Source organism: Lagopus leucura, unplaced genomic scaffold (assembly GCF_019238085.1).
Source record: "Lagopus leucura isolate 7727_CA_CO unplaced genomic scaffold, USGS_WTPT01 Super-Scaffold_100043, whole genome shotgun sequence".
In the NCBI taxonomy this organism is placed as follows: domain Eukaryota; kingdom Metazoa; phylum Chordata; class Aves; order Galliformes; family Phasianidae; genus Lagopus; species Lagopus leucura.
This window is the reverse complement of record NW_024962290.1, coordinates 2765182-2786300: the sequence shown is the minus strand read 5'-3', so window position 1 is coordinate 2786300 and position 21119 is coordinate 2765182. Positions and strand designations below refer to the sequence as shown.

At 54.6% G+C, this 21119-nt stretch overlaps 1 protein-coding gene across 1 annotated transcript; it reads left to right on the top strand.

The window, feature by feature from the left end:
* Nucleotides 1–1342: 1342 nt before the first annotated feature.
* Nucleotides 1343–20678, top strand: MAPKAPK2 (MAPK activated protein kinase 2). The gene is made up of 10 exons (XM_042884300.1): nt 1343–1606; nt 14889–15028; nt 16541–16605; nt 17027–17106; nt 17189–17315; nt 17737–17812; nt 17908–18032; nt 18167–18252; nt 18343–18423; nt 19279–20678. Exons 1-10 carry the CDS (start codon nt 1343–1345, stop codon nt 19420–19422), a joined length of 1188 nt encoding a protein of 395 aa, XP_042740234.1. The 3' UTR covers nt 19423–20678.
* Nucleotides 20679–21119: the final 441 nt, after the last annotated feature.

Here is a 21119-nt window from a genome sequence, read left to right as displayed (position 1 = left end):
TTTCGGTTTTCATTAAATCCTCGGGTGGGTGATGGTGGAGCTGATTAACCCGGTGCTGCAACAGCTGTAGGCTCCTGCAGGGCACTGCTCGGGCTCGGTGACGATATAAAACGTGAATGAAACTGACAGAAGCAGAGCAGCACAAGAGGTCCACGGTTTCCTTTTGCTCACATTCCACTCTGAGCTTAAGGCTGGGCTGGAGGGATGGGAGGTGGTGCTTAGAGGCCCTACACAGCTCCACAGTGTCACTGAACCATGTGAGGTTGGTGTAAAGAGGGCTGGATCTCCCCCAGACGTTGTTAATTGGGATGACAGATGCTCCTCTTTACTAATGATGCTCTCTGATTAGCTGAAGCTGCTCCTGTAACAGCTACTGATCAGGTTTTGTTAAAAACTGACTTTTAAAGAGCGTAGAGCTGACCTTTTCTAACAGATGGGGCTGTATTATTGGCTTGACTAACAGATTGGAGCAGATGCTATTGCTCATGGAAGGTACAGGCATGGCCCAGGGCCTCCTGCTCTGCTGCCAACGCTCCCCCCACACATTTGGGGCACCAGACTGCAGCTCATTGCCCTTCTTGGGTTTTTGTGTCCTCCTGGAGGCACCATGTGCTGAGGGTTTGGGGTCACAGCCATCTCCAGGCAGTGTTTGTGGGTGATGGAGGGGTGAATGTAAACCAAGGGTGGCAAGCAAGCTGTATATTTTGTATCCGCGGATGAAACATCTGAATTTCCAATTTCGGTCCCGCTGACAGACGTGCAGCAGGCAGTACGACAGCTCGTGGCATCCCAGCAGCTCCGAGCTGGGCAGCGTCTGTGCCGGATCCCGGACTGAGCGTGGAAGAGATGCGATAAATCACCGCTTCATTCTTTCGGACGGTTCTCCCACGCTTCGCACGTCGATGGCATTGTCCCCATCTCCTGGCTCCAAGGGATCTACTTCCAGATAAGAGTTACCGGCAGGGAGGGCACTCGACGGCCATCGACCCCTTCCCACCACCCCCGCTCCGCTTCTCCCTGCGGGGCCGGGCCGTGCGTTCGGTTCCCCCGCCCCGCCGAGCGCAGCCCATCCCCGCCCCGTCCCTCCCCCGTCGGCCGGGCCCGGCCGCGGCGAGGCGCTGACATCAGAGCCGCGCCGCGCCGGGAGGAGGAGGAGGAGGAGCCGGCCTCACCGGAGCCTTCCTCTTCCCGTCTCCGCGTTCGGGGCCGGGGCGCACCGGCGGGGGGCGGCGGCGGCGGCGGCGCTTCTCCCCTCCCCGTGCCCCGCTCCCTGCGCCCGCCCGCTCGGCTCGGAGCCCTCCCGCACCCCGCGGCCCTCCCGCCGCCGCCGCCGCCTCCCGCCATGCTTTCCGGGGCGCCGCCGCCGCCCGCCGGCTTTCCCAGCCCTCCGCCGCCGCAGCCGCCGCCGCCCCCGCCTCCCGCAGCTCCCCACGGACCGCCGCCGCCGCCTCAGTTTCCACCGTTCCCCGTGAAGGGCGGCCTGCAGATCCGGAAGAATGCCATCACGGACGACTACAAGGTCACCACGCAAGTGTTGGGGCTCGGCATCAACGGGAAAGTTTTGGAGATCTTCAGCAAGAAGAGCGGGGAGAAGTTCGCCCTAAAGGTGCGCGCCGTGGCTCTCCGCACCTCTCTTCCCCCCGGGGCTCCCAGGTCGGGCTCCTCCGGGTCCCCGGGCGGTGCGGGAGGTTCGCTCCGCCCCGAGCCCCGCTCCTCCCGGCGGCTCCGCGCTGCCCTGTGAGCGGGGACACGGGCAGCGAAACTCGGGAACCGGTTCTGCGGAGCGGGCGTTCGAGCTGCGAGCGGCCCGGACAATGGGAGCTCTGCCTCCCTGCCCTGCTGCCCGTCCGGCCGAGTTGCTTTCTATTAACAGCGGCGGGATGTAGCTTTATGGCTTTTTAATACAAACAAAGCGAATAACATCTGCTTGTGCTGCCTTAGGAGCACAAATCCTTGTGGGATTTGTCTGGTGAGTTTGTTTGCCCCGGTGTTCGGATGGCAGACTGACCTGGGGTCCCTGCGCAGAGCTCCATCGGTGCCCACAGGTCTCCCAGGCTCCATGAATCAGCGCGTAACAGCGGGCAGCAACAGAACATTTCCGTGTTACTCTGCTCATCCATTGTGTGTAACTTGCTCCTTAGCATCCCCTGTTTAGCTGTGGATCTTACAGACAGGCATCTCGGTGATCCAGAGGTTTCCTTGTTTTGAAATCACTTGTTGAGGGAAGGAAGGCAGCAGCGTGTCTCCCTGCTGGAGAGAGACGAGGGGAAGTTTGTGGAGATTGGAGCTGGGTGATGCGGGTGCAGGCAGCCTGGGAGCACTGTGTTCCCAGCAGAGCTGCAGCTTTCGCTCATGCAGGAGCTGTTCAGAACCTCGCTGTTACCCTGAGGATGGTGAAGGCTGAACAGATAACGGTCTGGATCTGTAACCCCCGCCTCTTGTTTGTAGAGTTGCCTCTCTGTTGCTCTCAGGGTTTGCCAATGTGAATGAATGAACAGGTGGGCTCTGGAGGTGCAAGTGGCGCTGCTAAGGTACGTGGGGACAGGATGGTGCGGAAAGCGTGTGGCAAAGGGGAGCCTTGTTCAACAGGGTGATGAAAGTTGGACTTTTCCTCCCCAAAAAGCAGGCGGTTTCCATTCGCCGCAGCCCGTCACGCTGCAGGGTGACACGTGTTGGCAGTTCGTTTGGGTGGAAATCAGCAAAATCCTCTTCTGTTTTGACAGATGCGCTCTTCGCTGCTTCTACAGTTGACTCAACCCTATAAAGCGTGGATCCAGCACTTCCCTTTTGCAGTGCTGAAAGGGGAAGGATGGAGCGGCGGTGCGGGGCTGGGTGACACCAGGGCTCCTTCTGGGATGGTTGGGGCTGCACTTTGCTCCCACTGCTATTAGAGCACTGTGCAGCAGCTGTCAGGACTTAACGCTGGGTGCTGTATCGAAAAGCATCTTGCAGAGCAGGGCTTTGTGTTATAAGTCAGAATGCCTGAGCAGCTCTTGGAGGGTGATGCTCCAAGATCTCTGCTTTGGAAAGTTGCTGGTCTTCTGCCCTCTGTCCCCTGTCCTGGCCTCTTTGCGCTTCCCCGATGCAGAGAGGAGTGTTCAGCTGAGCTCTCTGGCTTTTCAAAGAGCAGCACGGCTGCTGCTGTAAGCAATTCCTTCCAGCCCCTTAAAAACGGTTCTGGGGAGGGGGTTTGGGATCCCAGACAAACTGCCTTATGAGCACAGACCCGTGGGGTGACAGCCTGGGATGCGATGGGAGCTGACTTCATCCATCCCTTGTTCCGCAGTCGGGACGATGTCTCTGTTGGGGACCTGCAGAGGTATTTAGATTGGAATTACTCATGGGCTGCATCAGTGTGGAATGATGACCTAAAGCAGGATGCACAGAAGTGATTGCATCGAGTCGTCATGTTTCAGATGATGCTTAAAAGAATTCTGATGGCCAGTAGCCAGAAGCCACAGCTGAAATCTCTTTGTGCCGCCTGCTTTGGTGGTGCAGCAAACCTTTCCATTCGGAACAGTTTCTTTTCACATTTTCTGTTCCAAGATCTCCTACATTAATGCAGTCCTGAGCTGGAGGGAAACAATTGTGTGTCTCCTTAGTGTTAATGGTGTCTTATGGTTACATCGTGCTTCCTCTTGGGTCAGGAGCAGCTATTATGTTGCTAAACCTAAATGGAGAGATGCCTTGAAACCAGCGTTTTGCTGAGGGTCAGTTTGCTTAAGAGCACTTTTCAGTGCTTGGGGAGAGTTTGAGCTCAGACTCAGCGTTCCAGCAGCAATGAGAACGTTACAGCCAATTTTCTTCCAGTGCAATGGTCCGTGGCAGAGATGCATCATTAAATGAAACAGTGCTGTGTGTGAGTTAATGGATGGTAGTTTTATTTGCTGCACCGTGCCTAGGTAAAACGTGGAGCTGTTCCTTTACTCGTCTTCTTGATCGTTGTTGTTTATTTCACTAGCTTCCTGCCCTCAGTTCTATTTTTCAGCATCAAGAAGGACCTAAAGCACTCAGGATTTCACATGCAGGGTCAGAGATGCACCTGAGCTGCCAATCTCAGCCCGCAGCTGCTGGGACCCTGTTGGGTGCACAGTACTTTACTCCTGGGTGCTGAGCAGTGTGGGAATGTGAAGTGATGGATGGAGCTGAAACGTGAGCTTTGAGTGGATTCTTACCTGTTTCTTCCTTTTAGCTTGGTGCCGTTTATTATTAAGCAAAATTAGGCTTGTAACCTCTGTGAAAGTTTCTGTATGTAGGTCACTGCTGACCAGACTTGGCTGTGGTCAGGCTGCTGGCGTTATGTGATGCAGGCTGTGATGGTGGCACGGGGCTGCGAGCTGCAAATTCTGCTTTTAGCTCATCTTTAGGCAAGGGGCAGGAGGGAGGTCGCTGTCTGAATTCAGCGTGTGGCAGGGAAGTGGCAGGCAACCCAGACTGGAGAATGGGCCAAGTAGAGTAGGTGATGGCTTTGTTTCTTGGCTGTGTGTCATTGATGGGACAGTTTTCCTTTAAAATAAACCATGGGTACTCCTCACCCAAATTTCAGAGTAGGGAATCTTCGCCTCTTCCTTCAGGTGGGAGAGCCTCAGGCTGCCTGCAGGGCTGTCCCCTCTCACAGATGGGTTTTGGAGCATCCTCAGTGCTTCAGGGCATGTTTGCGAAACAGTCTCGGCCTCACTCAGTCTCATCAGATAAGGGGAGCGATGGTTCCTCTGATGGAGGAAGGAGCCCAGCACTTCTGTGGTTCATTATTCTTCTGAGCTGCCTGTCCTGGAAGTAGGGCAGGCTGTATTGTAGCTGTGTCTGCACAGTGCTGGGGGTGTTTGTGGAGCTGGTGGGCTTGTGGTCAGCCATCATGGCTAAGGTGTTGTATGAAGACACTTAAGGAAGCAGAGCACCCTATTTCATATGGCTTTCTCTAGCTTCATTTGAGCTCATGTGCTTTATCCTTCATATAAGCCAGCTGGAAAAATACCCTCGAAGTGATGGAGTGTGTGAATATCGTGGACTTTTGCTCCAGGGGAACAGAACACACGTTCTGTCTGCTGTACTTCTGCTCCTGTGTCAGTGGTGGGATTTTTGTGAGCTCTGCCATGTATTTTATGTAACCAGAAATGTCTTCACTGTGGCTTTTTGTGCAAATCATAGCTTTAAAGCCTTGGAAAGTATCATGACATCGCTGGGGCTTTCCCAATGCAGTGGTTTATTATCTCATTGACCAAAAGAGTTTACTGAGTTGGGTTTTGAGTTTGTTTAAACAATTTATGATCAGCCATAATCCCTTCAGATTACATTACATGTTCCGAACAGTCATATTGACAACACAGATAAACTGATAACAGCCTGGGAGCCGGGGGCTGACTTTTGCTTTGGCAAATGCTCAGGAAATGATAGGGCCCTTTCTCTTAATGACTGAATGCCTTCAGCCCCAGGGGCTTGTAAAGGAGATCAATGCTTCCTATGCTCGCAGGCTGGGAGGTGGGGGTTTACAGGGGTTTGCCTGAATGCGTGCCCTCGCCCCAGGCTCACATATGACATCTAGATAAGCCCAGGGTCCTCATGCCTTGGCTGGACAGGACAGGAGAGCTCCAAGAGATCTCTAGCTGAGGAAGCATGGGGGGATGTGGGGGCTTGCTCTGTGCTGATGTTATGGGTGGAAGGAACCTGCGTGCTGTGCTCCCTGGAGGCCCCAGACCCACATAAGCCTTGCAGGCTGCAGTCAGGCCCCTCTCCCAGCCCGGCGTGCCTGGCCTCAAGTTGCAGCATTCAGGCAGCATGAGCTCACCTCCTGGTTTCCAAGAATAACGCGCTGCCTCCCCTCCCCTGCGCCGGGCTGGCTGCTCTGGGGCTGCCCCTGGGGCCTCTCAGGCTTGTGCTCCCCCTGCTGTGGCCTGGGGTGCTGCTGGGCTCCTCTCTCAGCTGTGGGGTGGGCAGGACCCGTTTGAGCCCGCAGGTTGGGTAAGGAGAGTCTGAGGGTGTGGGTCCATGAGGATCAAGGCAGTCCTTCCACCAGCCCCACGGACACAGCGCTACCTGATTTATTTGATTTCTTTTCCTTAATAAACCCGCTGGAAGCCCAGGCTGGTCCAGGTGGGTGTCCTGGGATGGGGCTTCAGCACGATCTGGGCTTCTGTGCGTCCTGATCATCACCTCTGGGCAGCTGGCATTGCTCCTTTGCAGCGAGCACCCTGCGTGCAGGGAGCAAGGCTGAACCCAGAGAGCTCCAGCAACCTTGTATGCTGTGCTGGGAGCACGTGGAGCCCGGCCACGGCTCAGCCTCGAGCCTGATGCTGCTGGGGAGGACGGCGTCATCTTTCCATGAATTAGTGCATCGTGTTGGTGCGTGGCTTTGCTGTGACAAAGGAAATTCTCCCAGCGGAAAGGGCAGGTGAGCAAGTGGGCTCAAACGGCCTGCGACCGTTGCGGTGTTTGCCGTCATATGTAATGAGATTATTTAAGCTGTTGGCATCAGGGATGCATGTGATTATGTGCCTGGGCACCCAGCAAGCTGCAGTCTAAACTAGAGATAAAGTTCAAAATACAATCTCAGATCTGAATGTTCCTGGGGTGTCCAGCCAGGCGGGCACTCTGCAGTTCAGCTCCCATAAGCTATCCCAGTTTGGGATCGTTGGAAGGACAGGCTTGTTTTCTCCATCATAATCGCATTTGCTCTCTCACTCTGCACCCCTGCCTGCAGGCAGCTCTCTGGGCCCTCTTGATGAATTTAGCCCTTTCAGCTCTCCTGTCCTTAGGATGGCGGTGTGCATGAGTTTGGGCTGTCATTGCCGTGTGCCTTTCATTCTGGAGCAGACAAAAGCTGCGCAGCAGTGCAGCAGTCAGGGCTTTGCTGAGGGGCTGAGACCTCCAGTGCTTTTCAGGCAGCCCCATCTCTGGGTTCTTGTGGGGCAGATGTGGAGCATCCTCTGCTCTGACTCTGCAAAAATGAGCAGTTCTCAGTCCACTTTCCTTGCCCGTGTCCTCTAGCTCTGAAACATGGTGTAGAGCTCGTGTAGCCTCTTGAAAGGCTCCTTGGACTCCATGCCAAATGTGTGTTTTCAGGGAAAGAGCTGGAGCTGGGACTGCTTGGAAATTTGGCAGCATGTTCCATCAGCCGCAGTAATCACGGCTGGAGCTGATAGGTGCGGGTGGAAGCAGGGTCAAGCAGCACTGCTCGGAAATGGGCACAGCATCCCACTTGTCTTATCCTCAGCTAGGCTGGGGGAAAGCATGTGCAATCAGATCTAAGCCAACAGGGAAGAATGTGTGTTATCTCCAGCTTGCTGTAAGAAAAAATAAACGGCGAGGAAGGCTGGTCTGGTAGCAAGACTGTTTTTATTTTAAGTGGTAATGATAGCTGTGTTGTGTGTGCAGTCTTGAAATTCAAGAACAGGTTTAATAATTTCTGTATCCATGTGCATTAGCAGTAGGGCAGGATTGGGCTCGCTGTCTTTATCACTGTGGGTATCGTGTCCCTTCCCCTTCTGACACAGCCAGGCTGCAGGAACCATCGGAGCCCATATCGGCCTCCTCTCTCAGGCTCTGCTGCATCTCCCTTTTCCTCTCCAGCCATTTCGCAACGTCGCCGCTCATGAGTCTGAGCAGATCTCTAAGAAAACACGGGCTGCTGTTGCACAAGTTGCTCTGCCGCAGTGCTGGATGCCTTTCCGTGGGTAGGAGTGGGTTTGCTGGGAAGTTTACAACCAAGCTGTCTCCTGGAAGTCATCAGAGCCGGGCGCTGGTGTTTTGGGGTTTGTGCACCCTGTGCCGTGGGCTAGGGGTGGGTTTCCAGCTGTGGCACACAGCGTGTGGTGCTTTGCCCATGGGAAGGAGGATCTGTGGAGCCTGCCTGAAAATTCCCTGGGGAATGCCTTCATCCGGCTAACTTGGGGGCTTGCAAGATTCTTGCTTTTTTTTTTTTTCTTCAGTGAGTTTCCCTGCAAGGAGAAATCTGTTCCCAGCACCAGGGACACGAGAGAGAGCAACCGCCCTGCGACTGATGGGAAATTCACTTTGACCCTTGGATGGAAGTTCAGAGCACAGGAACTCTCCCTGCTTTCCTGTCTGACCGTGTAAACATGCAGCCCTCTCCCACCAGCCAGGCTGCCCCATCTGGGAGCTGGCCACACCTCGCTGCTTGGCTCTGGTGACTCAGTGGCTCATTCTGTGTTAGCATCTCCCTCCTTGTATCCCCCGTTTGTGCTCTTTATTCTGCTTTGGGGATGGAACTTCCATTGTGTTATCATGGGGGTAGAACACCTCCCTGCCCATGGCACAAGGTGGCTTTTCTGGAATCGGTGCAAAGCAGGACCCAAGAGCTGCTTCCCCTCACCCTGTGCCTGTGGGTCCATGGTGAACCAGTGTGTTGAGCTGACAGTACCAGGTTGGTTTGGTTTTAGGGGCTGGGGATTGTCAGAATGAACGGTCCCAGACAGCTCTCCAGATGCTGGGGCAGTGGCAGTAAATGCAGTGATAGTTTTTGTTTGTTCGTTTGTTTTCACCTTTAAGTGCCCCTGCTTTTTTTGCTTTTATCCTTTCATCCCCCTGTCCATTGTAATGTAGCAGGCGAAACACTGGCTGTCCTACTTAGTAAGAAAACAAGGAACTTAGTACTAAAAACTGCCTAGCAGTGGGACACTGAGCATCTGTGAAAGGATCAGCAAGTCTTCCCAGCGTGTGCGTGTTCTCACTGTGTACTTAAAAGATGCAAGCAGAAAAAACCTCAGCTATTGACTCCTTGCTCTGCAGTGCTGGACCTCTTCGTGGGAGCTGCTTTTAGACACCAACATTTCCTTCTCAGTCGTGGTGAGAGGGGAGAAGGTTTTTCCTCTGATGGTGCTTTTGGAGGCGTGTGCGTCCCGGCGCTGTGCTGAATTATGCATGCTTGCGGGATGAGGTATTCCGAGGTTACGGGGCTGACCGGGCTGCTGAGCCCCGTCCTGGCTCTGCCAGACCTCCCTGCCTCCCTCTTGCTCCCCGTGCCCAGCGTGGGGCTGCTGCTAGTGCTGGGAGAGCTAATAATAGCAGCTGTGTCCTGAGTGCTTTAATGAGGTGCCAGCAGGATGCGAAAAGGGCTTTTTAAAATAGAAGCGTAACTGTGTTTTCCCCTCAGCTGGAATTGTCTCAGGATGCCTGGTGCAGAGGGGCTGAGCTCTGCAGGGGGGGTCGGGAGCTGGAAGTGCTGAGGGCTGGGAGCTGGGGTGGGCTTGGTGGGGCTTCCCACATGTGGGGACAGCTCGTGGGTGGCAGGAGGCTCCCGGCCTCATTGCTGCTGCGGCCCCAAGGCCTCTTTCAGCTCCAGTTGCTCTGCAAGGCCACGTGCAGGGATGGTGGAGATCCGCAGGGAGGCACAGCCTGCTGCTAGCGGGGCTGCTTGAGGGGCTGCCAGTGGGGCTGCTTGCTTGTTCTCATTGCATTCCTTTGAGGTCAGGATTTCCTCTGTAATGCTTCTTGCTCCGGTGCTCAAGGCTCCACGTGCCCATGGATTGCTTTGGGTTGGAGGGTTGCTCAGCTCTTAACCCGTGTGGGTTTGTTGCAAAACATTTGCAGCGTGCCACTGTACAAACTATCTTAGGGATCCTGCAGAACGCGAGGGCTGCGGGATATCCCCGGAGCAGCGGGAGGAGGAGCAGAGCAGCTCTGGGAAAGCCCGAAGAGCTTTTACGGTGTGGAGCGGAGGACAAAGGCGGAGGAGGGCGGTCACAGCTCCGGGGGGAGCATGCTCAGGGAGGCAGCCGTGGGGCCCCTGCTTGCGCAGACAAAGGCTTGTTATGAAATCTCCGTGTTGCTCTTGTTCCGACCTTCCCCCTGCACAACACAAAACCTCCTTTCAATAGCAGCAGCGGCCGCTTAACGCAGGAGCTGGTTACGTAGGGCAGCAGCCAGCCCTGTGTCCCTGGCAGCACCCAGACCACGTGGGGACCGGGAGGGGGGGAGGAGGAGAGGGGATGGGCACAACTCATCCCAGGGCATTCCCGCATCCCTAACGTTGGTTTTGGGTATGGAGAGGGGAGCTGATTGCCTCTGGGGGGATGTGGGATGCGTGATTGGGGTGCAGGGCTCTGAGGAGTGGGCTGCTGTTGTTGGGGTGTGTGTCCCTGGGCTTGGTGTCAGGAGGTGCTTGCTGACTGCTGGTGTTGACAGAGCCTGCCAAGGGTACAAAATGCTCTTAAACAAATCACCGTGAAGAGGACGGAGTGATGCAAACGTGCTGTGCGTCACCGAGCTTCAAGGGCACGTAAATAAAACCTTGGTGATGCCCTGAATGGTGATAGGAGCTTTGGGAGCGCTGCGCTGCATCCTGTTGGCTTTTCTCAACCCATCTGGGAGAAGGAGGCTTCTCAAAAACAGATTGAATAAGTAAATATGGGGTTCTCTGTGCAGTCAGGTGAAGGATTGCTCTGAAGCTGCGGGGGTCAGGGACCCAGAGGGATGCTCCGAGCTCCTGGTTCTTGCTCAGGGCTGGGGCCACCAGTGTGTCTGTCTAGGGGGATCCCTATGGACACAGAGCTCAAGCTGGCACCCTGCTGTGGCACTGAGATGCTGCAGTGTGGGCTGGAGCTGTGGGTTTTCAGGCCATGCGTGCTGCCTGGGGAGGGAAGTACAAAGTACGTAGGTCAGAGCCGAGTTAATGGTTTACACAGTGCTTGCTTCTGTATTAAACACACCCGTAAATATCAACCACTTCCTATCATAAAGGACATGTATGTGCTTTTCCATTCACGAGTGCAGCAGCTCTGATAGGAAATCTGATTAGACACATGGCTTCAGGGCTGGAATCTGAAGGGAGGGCTGGAAGCAGCCTTAAAGGCTCTGCAAAGAGGTGGTGATAAGGAGACTGAGTGTGAAACACCGGCTGGCCTCAGTGCAGCTCATGTGAGGGTGTTGTTCACCCCTCCCCAACTTCTCATTTTCCTTTTGCTTTTTGCAGTGCAGACCTGGTGCTGATGGCGATGCTGGTCTCTGTCTGGCCCCAAGCCAGCCAGCGCTGTCCCCTGTCTGTCCTTCTCACCCGGTGTCACAGTGATTGTCAGCAGGAGGTGACCTGAGAAAGGGATGAACAGCATTTGGGGCATTCTGGGGTCCTTTCAGCTCTATGTGATTTATGCCCTGCTCAAGCGTCAGTCCATGCTGCTTCTGCTAGAAGAAGCAGAAGCAGGCTGGGCTAAGGTATTAACGCACAGTGCAAACCCTACTGTCTCATTAGGACAGAAGAATAATGAGTGAGTCACCAAAATTCAGTATTTCTTCTGATGCACGGGGTGGCGGTGAGAATAGGATCATCCCCAGACAAAACCCAGGAACCGAATGGTCCTCTCGTGTTGTTTTTCTCACATACACGAAGCAGACACTCATCATTTGTCTCTATTAAGCGCTGCTGCCTGCCGTTGGCGTGCCGTCGCTGCGAGGCTCTGAGTCAGCAGGGCTGCCTCGTGCTGCCATTTACCTGCTCTGACTTCTCCCATGAGTTCTACAGCCCCATCCCTGCGCTCTCATCCTGCTGTCCCTGCTGTGCTGGTGCCCTGAGTACTTGCATGGGACCATTAAATTGTTGTACTTGGATTTTGCTGCAGCGGAGCCAGGCTTGCTGAGCAGCAGCATCCCACTGCATGAGGCCCTGGCAGGTGGCTCCTGGTTAAGCCACAGCCTTTTTGCTCGTTGCCTTTGTGAGCCCGGATGGCCTTTTGTTGCTGCCTGAAAAGCTGAATAGCTGCCACATCTGTTGTGGGTGAGGAAAGGCTCAGCAGATGCCCTGGGTTGGGGGCAGCAGGGTGGGGGTCCTCAGCGTCCCCCTGCAGCGGGACCAGCCTCAGCTGCGCTCTGTGGTGTTGCTCAATGCTTGCAATGCTCTTCCTTCCGGGATTTTGCTGGCTTTGCTCTTGCAGGGCTCCTTGTGAAAGCATCGTGCAATCACCACAGCTCTTCCCACGGCATCCTGCATCCTCTGCCCGCTTGTGAAACTGCCAACTCACGTTGGCATCGCCAGCAAAACATGTGGCCACAAAGGCGTGGGGGCTGCAGGAGATGTTTGAAAGGGAAAGTAGGCAGGGAGGAGGAAAGAGCCCAGGAAGCTGGGCTTCCTCCCTGCTCTCCTGTTGCTCTGAGGGGGACCATAGCTGGTGGGGACCTGGGATGCAGTTGTGTGGGGCTGTTGCTTGAAGGGTCCCAAATGGTGTGCTGCTAAAAGCAGCAAACAGAAGTAAGAGCTGTCCTGGTGGGGCAGGAGCTCTGGGAGTGTGTTGGCAGCTGTTTTGTTTTGTTTTGTTTGTTTCTTTTGCCAGAGCAAAGTGCGAAGCACTGCTGATGGGAGAGCAGAAAAATAAAGATACATCTGGCCATGGCAGCAGGCCGGGGCTGCTGTTAAATCCCTGAGCTGTGGGATGCCAAGCAAAGCATGGTCCTGCCCTGCTGGGTGCCTGCAGGGAGCTCCCTGCTTCCACCCGCTGTGACTCACACACACGACATCATGGGGGGTGGTGGGGCTGATTCAGCTCTGTCTGTGTGTGGGGGGGAGGAACCAGAGCATGTTCTGTGTGTGCTCTGCTCCCTTCCTTCCTTCCTGGCTCCCACCCTCCTCCCTGCAGCACACTGAGGGTCTCCAAGCGCTCTCAGTCACTGCAGAGTTTCATGTCTGACGCTGCTCTGAAGACCTGGGCAGCCCAGGCCTGGCACCATGGGCTGGGGGCAGTTAACTCTTGAGCATAAAGTGCTTTTCCCATTGCAGCCTTCTCTTTGCAAGCCGAGAAATATAAATATGGCTGTGCCCTGGATGCCAGAGCTAAAATGGGGACATGGGCAGTGTTACCAAACACCCAAATATGCTGGACGGAGAGCACATGTGATCGGAATGAGCAGCAAAATACAGAAAAATAGTTTTGTTTTGGAGCACTAAGATGGTGTTAATGGAATGTGGGGGCAGTGGTTAAAGACCCGAGCTACAGCTGGGAAAACCAGGGCTCGGATTGTAACTGGGAATGGGGATAAGCCAATCTTTGTCACTTTCCATGAATGTGTGGTGCTGTGTTTTAACCTGAAATGGGAAAGCACGAAGGTTTGTTGTTGGCTCTGCAGAGCTTGTTGGAGGGCTCAGCACCAATGGGTGCTGGAGGGCAGGGGGTGGTGGGGGTGGGGATACGGGATGCTTTTATAATGGTTTGGGCACTACCATGTCCCTTCTGCATCCCCCTTCCCCTCCTACCTCCCTGTGCCTGGCCCTTAGTGGCACCAGGATCATTTCCTAAATAGACCCAATCATGCCCTTAACGAGGCTGGCTGTGCTCTTCCATCCCATAGCCAGCAGGAAGCCGGACTGAGGCTGGCCTGTTGACTGAGCTGAATGGCAGAGGGTGTTTGGGAGGCCATCAGGAAGCTGTTTGCTTGCCTGTGGGTGCCTGAGTACAAAAGCAAATGTCACAAAAGCAAATGTCAGGGCTGTGCTGTACAGGTAATGGAGGTGGCTGCCTCGAGCTCATTAGGAATACAATTAAGCTCCCTGAAAAGCTCTTTAAAAATTGGATGTATATTTTTGTACATCTGGTTGTCTTGCTTAGAGTTATTCTGTCTGCTTCCTGCTGTTCAATTTTCCCAGCGTGCAATTACTATTTTATTTTTTTTCCCCTTTAAACTTCCTGACTCCCCACCCAGGCTGTTGGAGCAGAGCTGTGGATCACAAAGCTTTTCTCCAGGCCCTGGTCCCAGCTGTGTGCTGCTGGAGATGCAGCAGCCTTTCCCTCACTGGCTGTGATGCTGCGGAGCGAGGTGTAGAAATACAGCATGATTTTTTCCTAAGGCCAACCCTATTCCTGGTGCCAGAGCCCCCAGTGCCAACCTGAGGTCGGGGCAGTGCATGCTTTGCTCTGCCAAACCCAACCCCAGAGCTGCTGAAGGCAGGAAGGAAGATGAAATACACTCAGGATAGGCACAGTTGTTGCTCTATATTTAGCAGTATAATAATTAAGGCTGGTTGTTTATCCTGACGAACACGGTAATTAATAGTCTGTGGCAGCCTAGCAAATCCTTCCTGCACCTGGGAACTGTGAGTTGTCTTTGGGAAGGGCAAGGGCCTCATTAGAGGGCTGCTGCTATTTGGGGAACATCTGGCTACTGCTTTGTCCCCTCCTCGGGTGCGTGTGCTTTGGGCTCGTGGCCTCTGGAGCTGCCCGTGTGTGGGGTCCTGAGCAGAATGACCCCACCATGAGCAGAAGGTGAGGTGTGGGGCCAGAGGTGGTGGCTGGATGCAGATGTTGGCCCCAAGGATCAGTGCCTGTGGATGGGCAGTGTGTGACTGCCTGGGGAGGGGGAGGATTTTGGTGGCACACGGGGATGTGATGCTAACAAAGCTGCACAGGGAGAAGCGGTGCTGGTTGGTGTTCTGGGCTGCAGGAGCCTCAGATGTGACAGGGGGAGATGAGGACAAGTGGCTTGTGCTGATGTAAGGATGTAGGGGAGAAGGGTGCAGAGGAGCCCTGGGTTCGTGGGGGAGCTGAGGAGTAACGCACAAGCATTACATGTGTGTAATGCACAAGCCTGGCTTCTGCTGGAGTGCTGCGGTACTGCAATGCTCCCTGCGGGGCCAAGGGCTGCAAACGGGGCACTTCCAGGCCATCTGCCTTCCCTGGAGCTGCTCTTCATTGGCTTTTGCTATCCACCAGGATCACTGGCGCTGGATCAGAAGCGCAGCTGAGGGTTAACAGGACGGACTGCACTCTGTCACCCCCCCCCCGGGTGCTTCTCGGGGTGGTGGCTTTGCGCTGCTCCCGCTAGATGGAGATGGAGGCATTGCATGCGACACTGAGCTCTGCTCACACGGTGCCTGGCTGCCTTGCCTGGGCACGGTGCCTGCTGCTCTGCTCTTCGGGGTGCTGAGCTGACGATGTTCTGCCTCTTTGCAGATGCTGCAGGATTGCCCCAAGGCGCGCAGGGAAGTGGAGCTGCACTGGAGGGCATCGCAGTGCGCACACATTGTCCGCATCATGGATGTCTATGAGAACCTCTACCAGGGGAGGAAGTGTCTGCTCATTGTCATGGAGTGGTGAGTGCACTGGGGCTGTGTGATGGGGAGGGGTGAGGTGTCCCGCTGGGGGACATTGGTGCTGTGAGAGGTGTTGCACTGTGATGTTCAGGATGGACTTCCAAGGTGCCGTGTGCCCTGCGCTGGCTCTGAGTCATTCTGAGAGCTTGCTCAGGCTTCAGGCCTGAGTTCTGGCAGCAGATGGGTCATAACCAAACTCGCTTTGGCCGAGCAAAGCCAGGCTCAGCACCAGGTGCTGGCACCCAGCAGCGCAGTGTGGACAGCAGCACCACAGCCGGCAGCGCTGCTGAGCCAGCCTGCTTTGGGTGGCTGCTTGATACAACATGGGGAGGAGGAGGGATGAAGGGGAAAGTATTGAAACCACATCCCAACCGCAGCTGTGATTTAATACAGCTTTCTTGCCAAAACCTCTGGCAAGCTGGCAGGTTGCCTGGGGGGGGGCAGAGGGTGCACGGAGAAGCTTTGGGATGGGAAGAGGCTCTGAGAACCATATCAGGACCTGGGAGCTGCAGGTGGAATAGGCTGGGATGGGATGTCTGCCTGCATAGGAGGAGAGTGGTGGAGTGATGGGCAGTGTGTCCTTAAGGTGGGGACAGTGGGATCTGGATGCTGTTGTAGTGGCTTCCCCCTGTCCAAGGGATGCTTGGGATGCAGCTCCATGCACAGTGCAGTGTGACCATAACCATGTGATCTGTGATACTCCCGGGTGGTTTGGTGCTGCCCATTTTGCAAGACGTCCAGCTTGAGATGCTATCTGCACCAGGAAGGCCAGGAGCTGTTTCTGCCCGAATTAGATAAGGCTGAGACAGGAAGTGCTGTTATCCCTGTTCTCATGGATAAGTGATCCCTGATCTTATCCTTGATCTGACTTGGAGCTGAGCCTTTCCTTAGGGCACTTGGGGAGCCCTTGAGGCCCAGGAGCCATTCCAGTTTCCCAGCCATTTCCCAGAGCCTTACCTGTGAGCTGCTCTGCTGCACTGGAGTCCATCCCTGCCTCTCTCCATCTCATCTCCAAGCCAACGTGAAACATGCCATGCAGATCCACGGCTAGAGCTCAGCTCTGCACCCAGCCTGTTGGGATTTGGGAGATGTCACCCATTCTCATGTGGGCACATGGAGCCCTGCTATGCAGCCACCTGAGCTCAGCGCTTCGCACGGCACGGGGTTTCCTCACCAAGGAGGCAGTTGTCTCGTGAGCTAAACTAGGCCAAGAAGTACTCTCGCCACATTAGAACTTTTTGCTGTCTTTACTGTAAATGTGTTTTTGTGGCTTGGTGGGCAGACCACGTCCGTTCGTGCCTGGCATCTCTGCAGCGCATGCGAATCCTCTGCTCCTCTCATTTCTGGAGCACCGCTGCCTAGAAGTATCAACCTCAGAGTGGGGATGGAGAGGAGGTGCATCTCTTGCTGAGCTCATACAGCTCTTGGCTGGGCACCAAAAGGTCTGAGGTTGCTTGAGCTGGGGCTGCTCACATGGCCTCCCTATTCCTAACCCTGCTGCTTCTCTTCCAGCTTGGATGGTGGGGAGCTCTTCAGCCGGATCCAGGACAGGGGAGACCAGGCCTTCACGGAGCGGGGTATGGTGCCCCACAGTGACCTCTATCCAATCCTTGGGCAGTTTCTTGCTCCTTGTAGGAATGTCCCATTCCTTTGTATCAGTATCAGGGTTTTGCATTTGGGGAACTCCAAGTTTGGGTGCCCAGCCCTTGATTACAACCCCGGTTTTTCTTGCTCAGTCAAGAGCAGAGCTAAGGGATGTTTTCACAGCATCCGTTGCACTCCAGCACAGAAACACTGCCCCCAAATCCATAAAACATGAACTCTGGGGGTTGTGGTTTTATAGTGGACGCATGATCTGTAGAATCTCTGCTTGGGGAGGGAGGTTTCAGGTAGAGGAAGCACTTTTGGCTTTGACTCCTGTTCTGAACAGTAACCTAGGGGACAGTGCCTGCTGTAAGTCACCTACAAATGCTTTTATTGGTTTCCTTGCTGCTTCAGAGGCCTCGGAGATAATGAAAAGCATTGGGGAAGCCATCCAATACCTGCATTCGATCAACATCGCGCACCGAGATGTGAAGGTAGGAGCGGTGCTGAGCCCTGCAGCACTGCTGGGGCTGTCCCCAGCCCTGCCCTCACCTCTTGTCCCTTGTCTTCCCGCAGCCGGAAAACCTCTTGTACACCTCCAAAAGGCCCAATGCTGTGTTAAAACTCACTGACTTTGGCTTTGCTAAAGAAACCACCACACACAACTCCTTGGCCACTCCGTGCTACACGCCGTACTACGTGGGTAAGCTGCTGGGGGCTGAGCTCTCAAGTCAAGCAGGGATGAGGGTGAGGGGACCCCTCCTTGGTGGGAACTGGAGGGAAGCTCAGGGGGACCATGCTTACTGCCTGCAGCACAGCCCATCAGCTCTGCACCCACCTAATGGTGAAGCATTTTTTGGGACGGTCACTTGCTGGATTGCTTTGAACTGCTTTTGGGATTTGCTGCTTTTAGGGTGTAGCTTTGCTCGTGCTTGCAGGGTGAGCTGCTCCATGCATGGTACTGCTGCGTGCAACGCTTGGCACAGGCACTGCATGGACAACACCGCTGTGCCTGTGCTGCAGCCTCATGCTGCAAGGTGGCACTGGCCCTGTGCATTGCACTGGAGCTGCACTGCTCTGAGGGTCTTTGTCTGCACCCCAAAACTCACTCTCTTGTCCCTCAGCCCCTGAGGTGCTGGGCCCGGAGAAGTATGATAAATCCTGTGACATGTGGTCCCTCGGCGTCATCATGTACATTCTGTAAGTCAGCCATTCCCTCTCCATCCTGGTGGGGTGTCCCATCACCTGCTGCTTCCTGCTGGGAGCACACACTGATGCTGCCCCCCTCCATGCAGGCTGTGTGGGTACCCCCCCTTCTACTCCAACCATGGCCTTGCCATCTCCCCTGGCATGAAGAAACGAATCCGCATGGGCCAGTATGAGTTTCCCAACCCCGAATGGTCAGAAGTGTCAGAGGAAGGTAAAGCCTGTTGTGGGGCCATGCAGGCTTGAATTGGGTTGGGGCATTTGGGGGGGCTGCGTGCAGGTGTTTTGGGGCTGGGGGGGAGCTTCCCTGGAACCTACCTGTGCCCCCTTCTTCTCCCCTTCTTGCAGTGAAGCAGCTGATCCGCAACCTGCTGAAGACGGACCCAACTCAACGCATGACGATAACGGAGTTCATGAACCACCCCTGGATCATGGTGAGCAGTGGGATGTGCTGGGATGGGGGCTGGGATATGGGATGGGGATGGGGCACCCCTTGCTGATGCTACTCTGCTCCCCCCTTGCAGCAATCCATGCAGGTGCCCCAGACCCCGCTGCACACCAGCCGTGTGCTGAAGGAGGAGAAGGATCTATGGGAGGATGTGAAGGTAAGACTCTTTTGAATTGATTTTCTTGTTCCAAAAGCTCTGCGCTCCGGGCACTGCCTGGTTCTGCCTTCCCCTCGTGCTGGGCAGGTCCCAGATTACAGAATCACAGAATCACAGAATCACAAGGTTGGAAACGACCTGCAAGATCATCCAGTCCAACCACCCTCCCATTCCTATCAGTGCCACAAGCTACTAAACCATCTCTCGTAGCTCCTCATCCAGGCACCTCTTGAACACCACCAGGGATGGCAACTCCACCACCTCCCTGGGCAGCCATTCCAGTGCCTGACCACCCTTTGAGAGAAAAAGTTTCTCCTAATATCCAACCTAAACCTCCTCTGGTACAACTTCTGGCCATTTCCTCGGGTCCTACTATTTGCCTGGGAGAAGAGACCAGACCCTTTTGCACCACAGCCTCCCTTCAGGAAGTTGTACAGTGCAGTGAGGTCTCCCCTGAGCCTCCTCTTCTCCACACTGAACAATCCCAGCTCCCTCAGCCGCTCCTCATAAGACTTGTGCTCCAGACCCCTCACCAGTTTCGTTGCCCTTCTCTGGACACGTTCCAGGGCCTCAGTGTCTTTCTTGTAGTGAGGGGCCCAAAACTGAACACAGCACTCGAGGTGCAGATTGAGCCGATCCACATTGGAATTGCAATTCAGTATAAAATTGCAATGCAAATCGCAGTGGATGGAGTGGGCTGGAAAAATGAGCTGCAGGTCCATTGGTCCCATCCTATCATTTCCTCATGATTGGGACTGGGGGAGGTGGCAGGGGTGTGCGGGCAGGGTCCCTTGGGGTCTCTGTGGGGTCTCACAGCAGAGCTGATGGGGTGCTGTGCTTTGCCCACCCCTGCAGGAGGAGATGACGAGCGCGTTGGCCACCATGCGAGTGGACTACGAACAAATCAAGATCAAGAAAATCGAAGATTCCTCCAACCCTTTGCTGATGAAGAGGAGAAAGAAAGCCAACCCCGCGGAGCCTGCTGCACTCCCACACTGAGGGCGCCTGCACCGCCGGCCCTTGAGAAAGCAATAACTATATATATATTTTTTTTAAGACAAAAAAAAAGACAAAAAGAGGCAGACTGTGATATCAAGCGCATGGAATTCAGACGTTTATACCAGACTAGTTATTTTTAGCTACTCACCTGCGTTTCTGACCTTTCTGGAGCAGGCGATACCCCCCATCTGATCCACGCTCTCCAACCAGGGGGGTTTTTTTGTCCTATAGGTGAACGACGCTGATAATTGGATTTTATTTTTTTTTTTTCCCTTTTGTGAAACGTTTTTGTTTTTTATTTTTATTGTGGTTTTATTTTCTTTTTTTCTTTTTTTCTTCCTTCCTTCCTTCCAAAGACATGGAAATTCCTGTGGTGACCTTCCTATAGGGTATCTAACATATGTATTTTTTAAAACTACTGTAGAGCTGAAACCCTGACAGCGTGTGCTCCCTGCGTGGAGCGCTGGCTTGAGGCAAGCTTTGGGCAGAAAGCAGCCATGGGGGGGTTGATGGGTGGCGTGCTGTCTCCCTGGCATGGAAATCTGCTGCTTTTAAAGCATGCTTGAGGTAAAAAACGAGGAAACAAAGTCTTTTTGGAGGCCTGCCCTGCCTTGGAAGCCTTGCTGCTCGCTGGGGGGCACAGGGCTCTCCGCAAGCGCCGCGTGCGTCTGTGCTGCTGTCTGTCCGTACGTGGCTGTGCGTCGGTACGGGGCTCACCCCCACCCTGTGCCATCCAGTTCTGACCTCAGGGCAGGCGGGGGGCTGGGTTTGGGGGTGTTCCCCCCTGGTCTCCCAATCTGTGCAGGGCAAGGATGCTTTCCCCCCTCCCCCCACCCGCGTGATGCTGTGCTGGGGGTCCCCGGGTGATGGAAGGAGGGGATGCGGTGGTGCAGGGCTGGGGTCTTGCTGCCATCCAGTGTGGCTCCTGTGGGGTGGCTGGGAGCAAAGCCCCCATCCCCGAGCAGAACAGTGGCGCTGAAGTCTTTAATCCATGAGTTATTATTATTATTTGTCACAACGTTTCACTGCATTTAATGTGCTCGGGGAGAAAGAGAAACGTTTTTTTAAGGCCATGTTTAGTTTTTAGGTGATCTTTTAGACACTGTATGCAATTTTAATTTGTTTTAAGAAACAGTTTTTATCTTATATATATATATATATATATATATATTTTTTTTTTTTCTCCCATCTGTTGGCTTATACTAACCTTTCTGGTCTGCTCTTCGGTCCTTTGGATTAAAGACTCTTATTGCGTCTCCCAGTCTCTCCTTGCTCGCGTGGCTCCAGGCCAAGTGGCTGCTTGGCAATGTCCTGAAATGGCTCCTAAGCAGCTGGGCTCCCCCCAGAGTGTTCTTTAGGGACATGCTGCCCCACTCCCAAAGTCCCTTTGTGTGGGGATATGGTGAGATCTGGTGGCCAGGTCTGCCTGGATGATGCTGCAGGTGGAGTTTCTTTCGTGGCATTGCTGTTGGGATGGGGGGTTTTGGGGCCGTGGGTGCTGCACCCAGGTGCCGGCAGGGGGAAGTACGCATCCGGAGTTGTGGTTGTGCTGTGGGCACTGGGGCACGCGTGGTGCTGCCACTGTCCCCTCTCTGCTGGCTGCTGTCACAGCAGGTGATGCATCAGGATCTGCAGGCGCTGGGAGCTGCTGCTGCTCATCCCTGTGCTTGGCTGCAGCGTCTGCAGGTGGGGAGGAA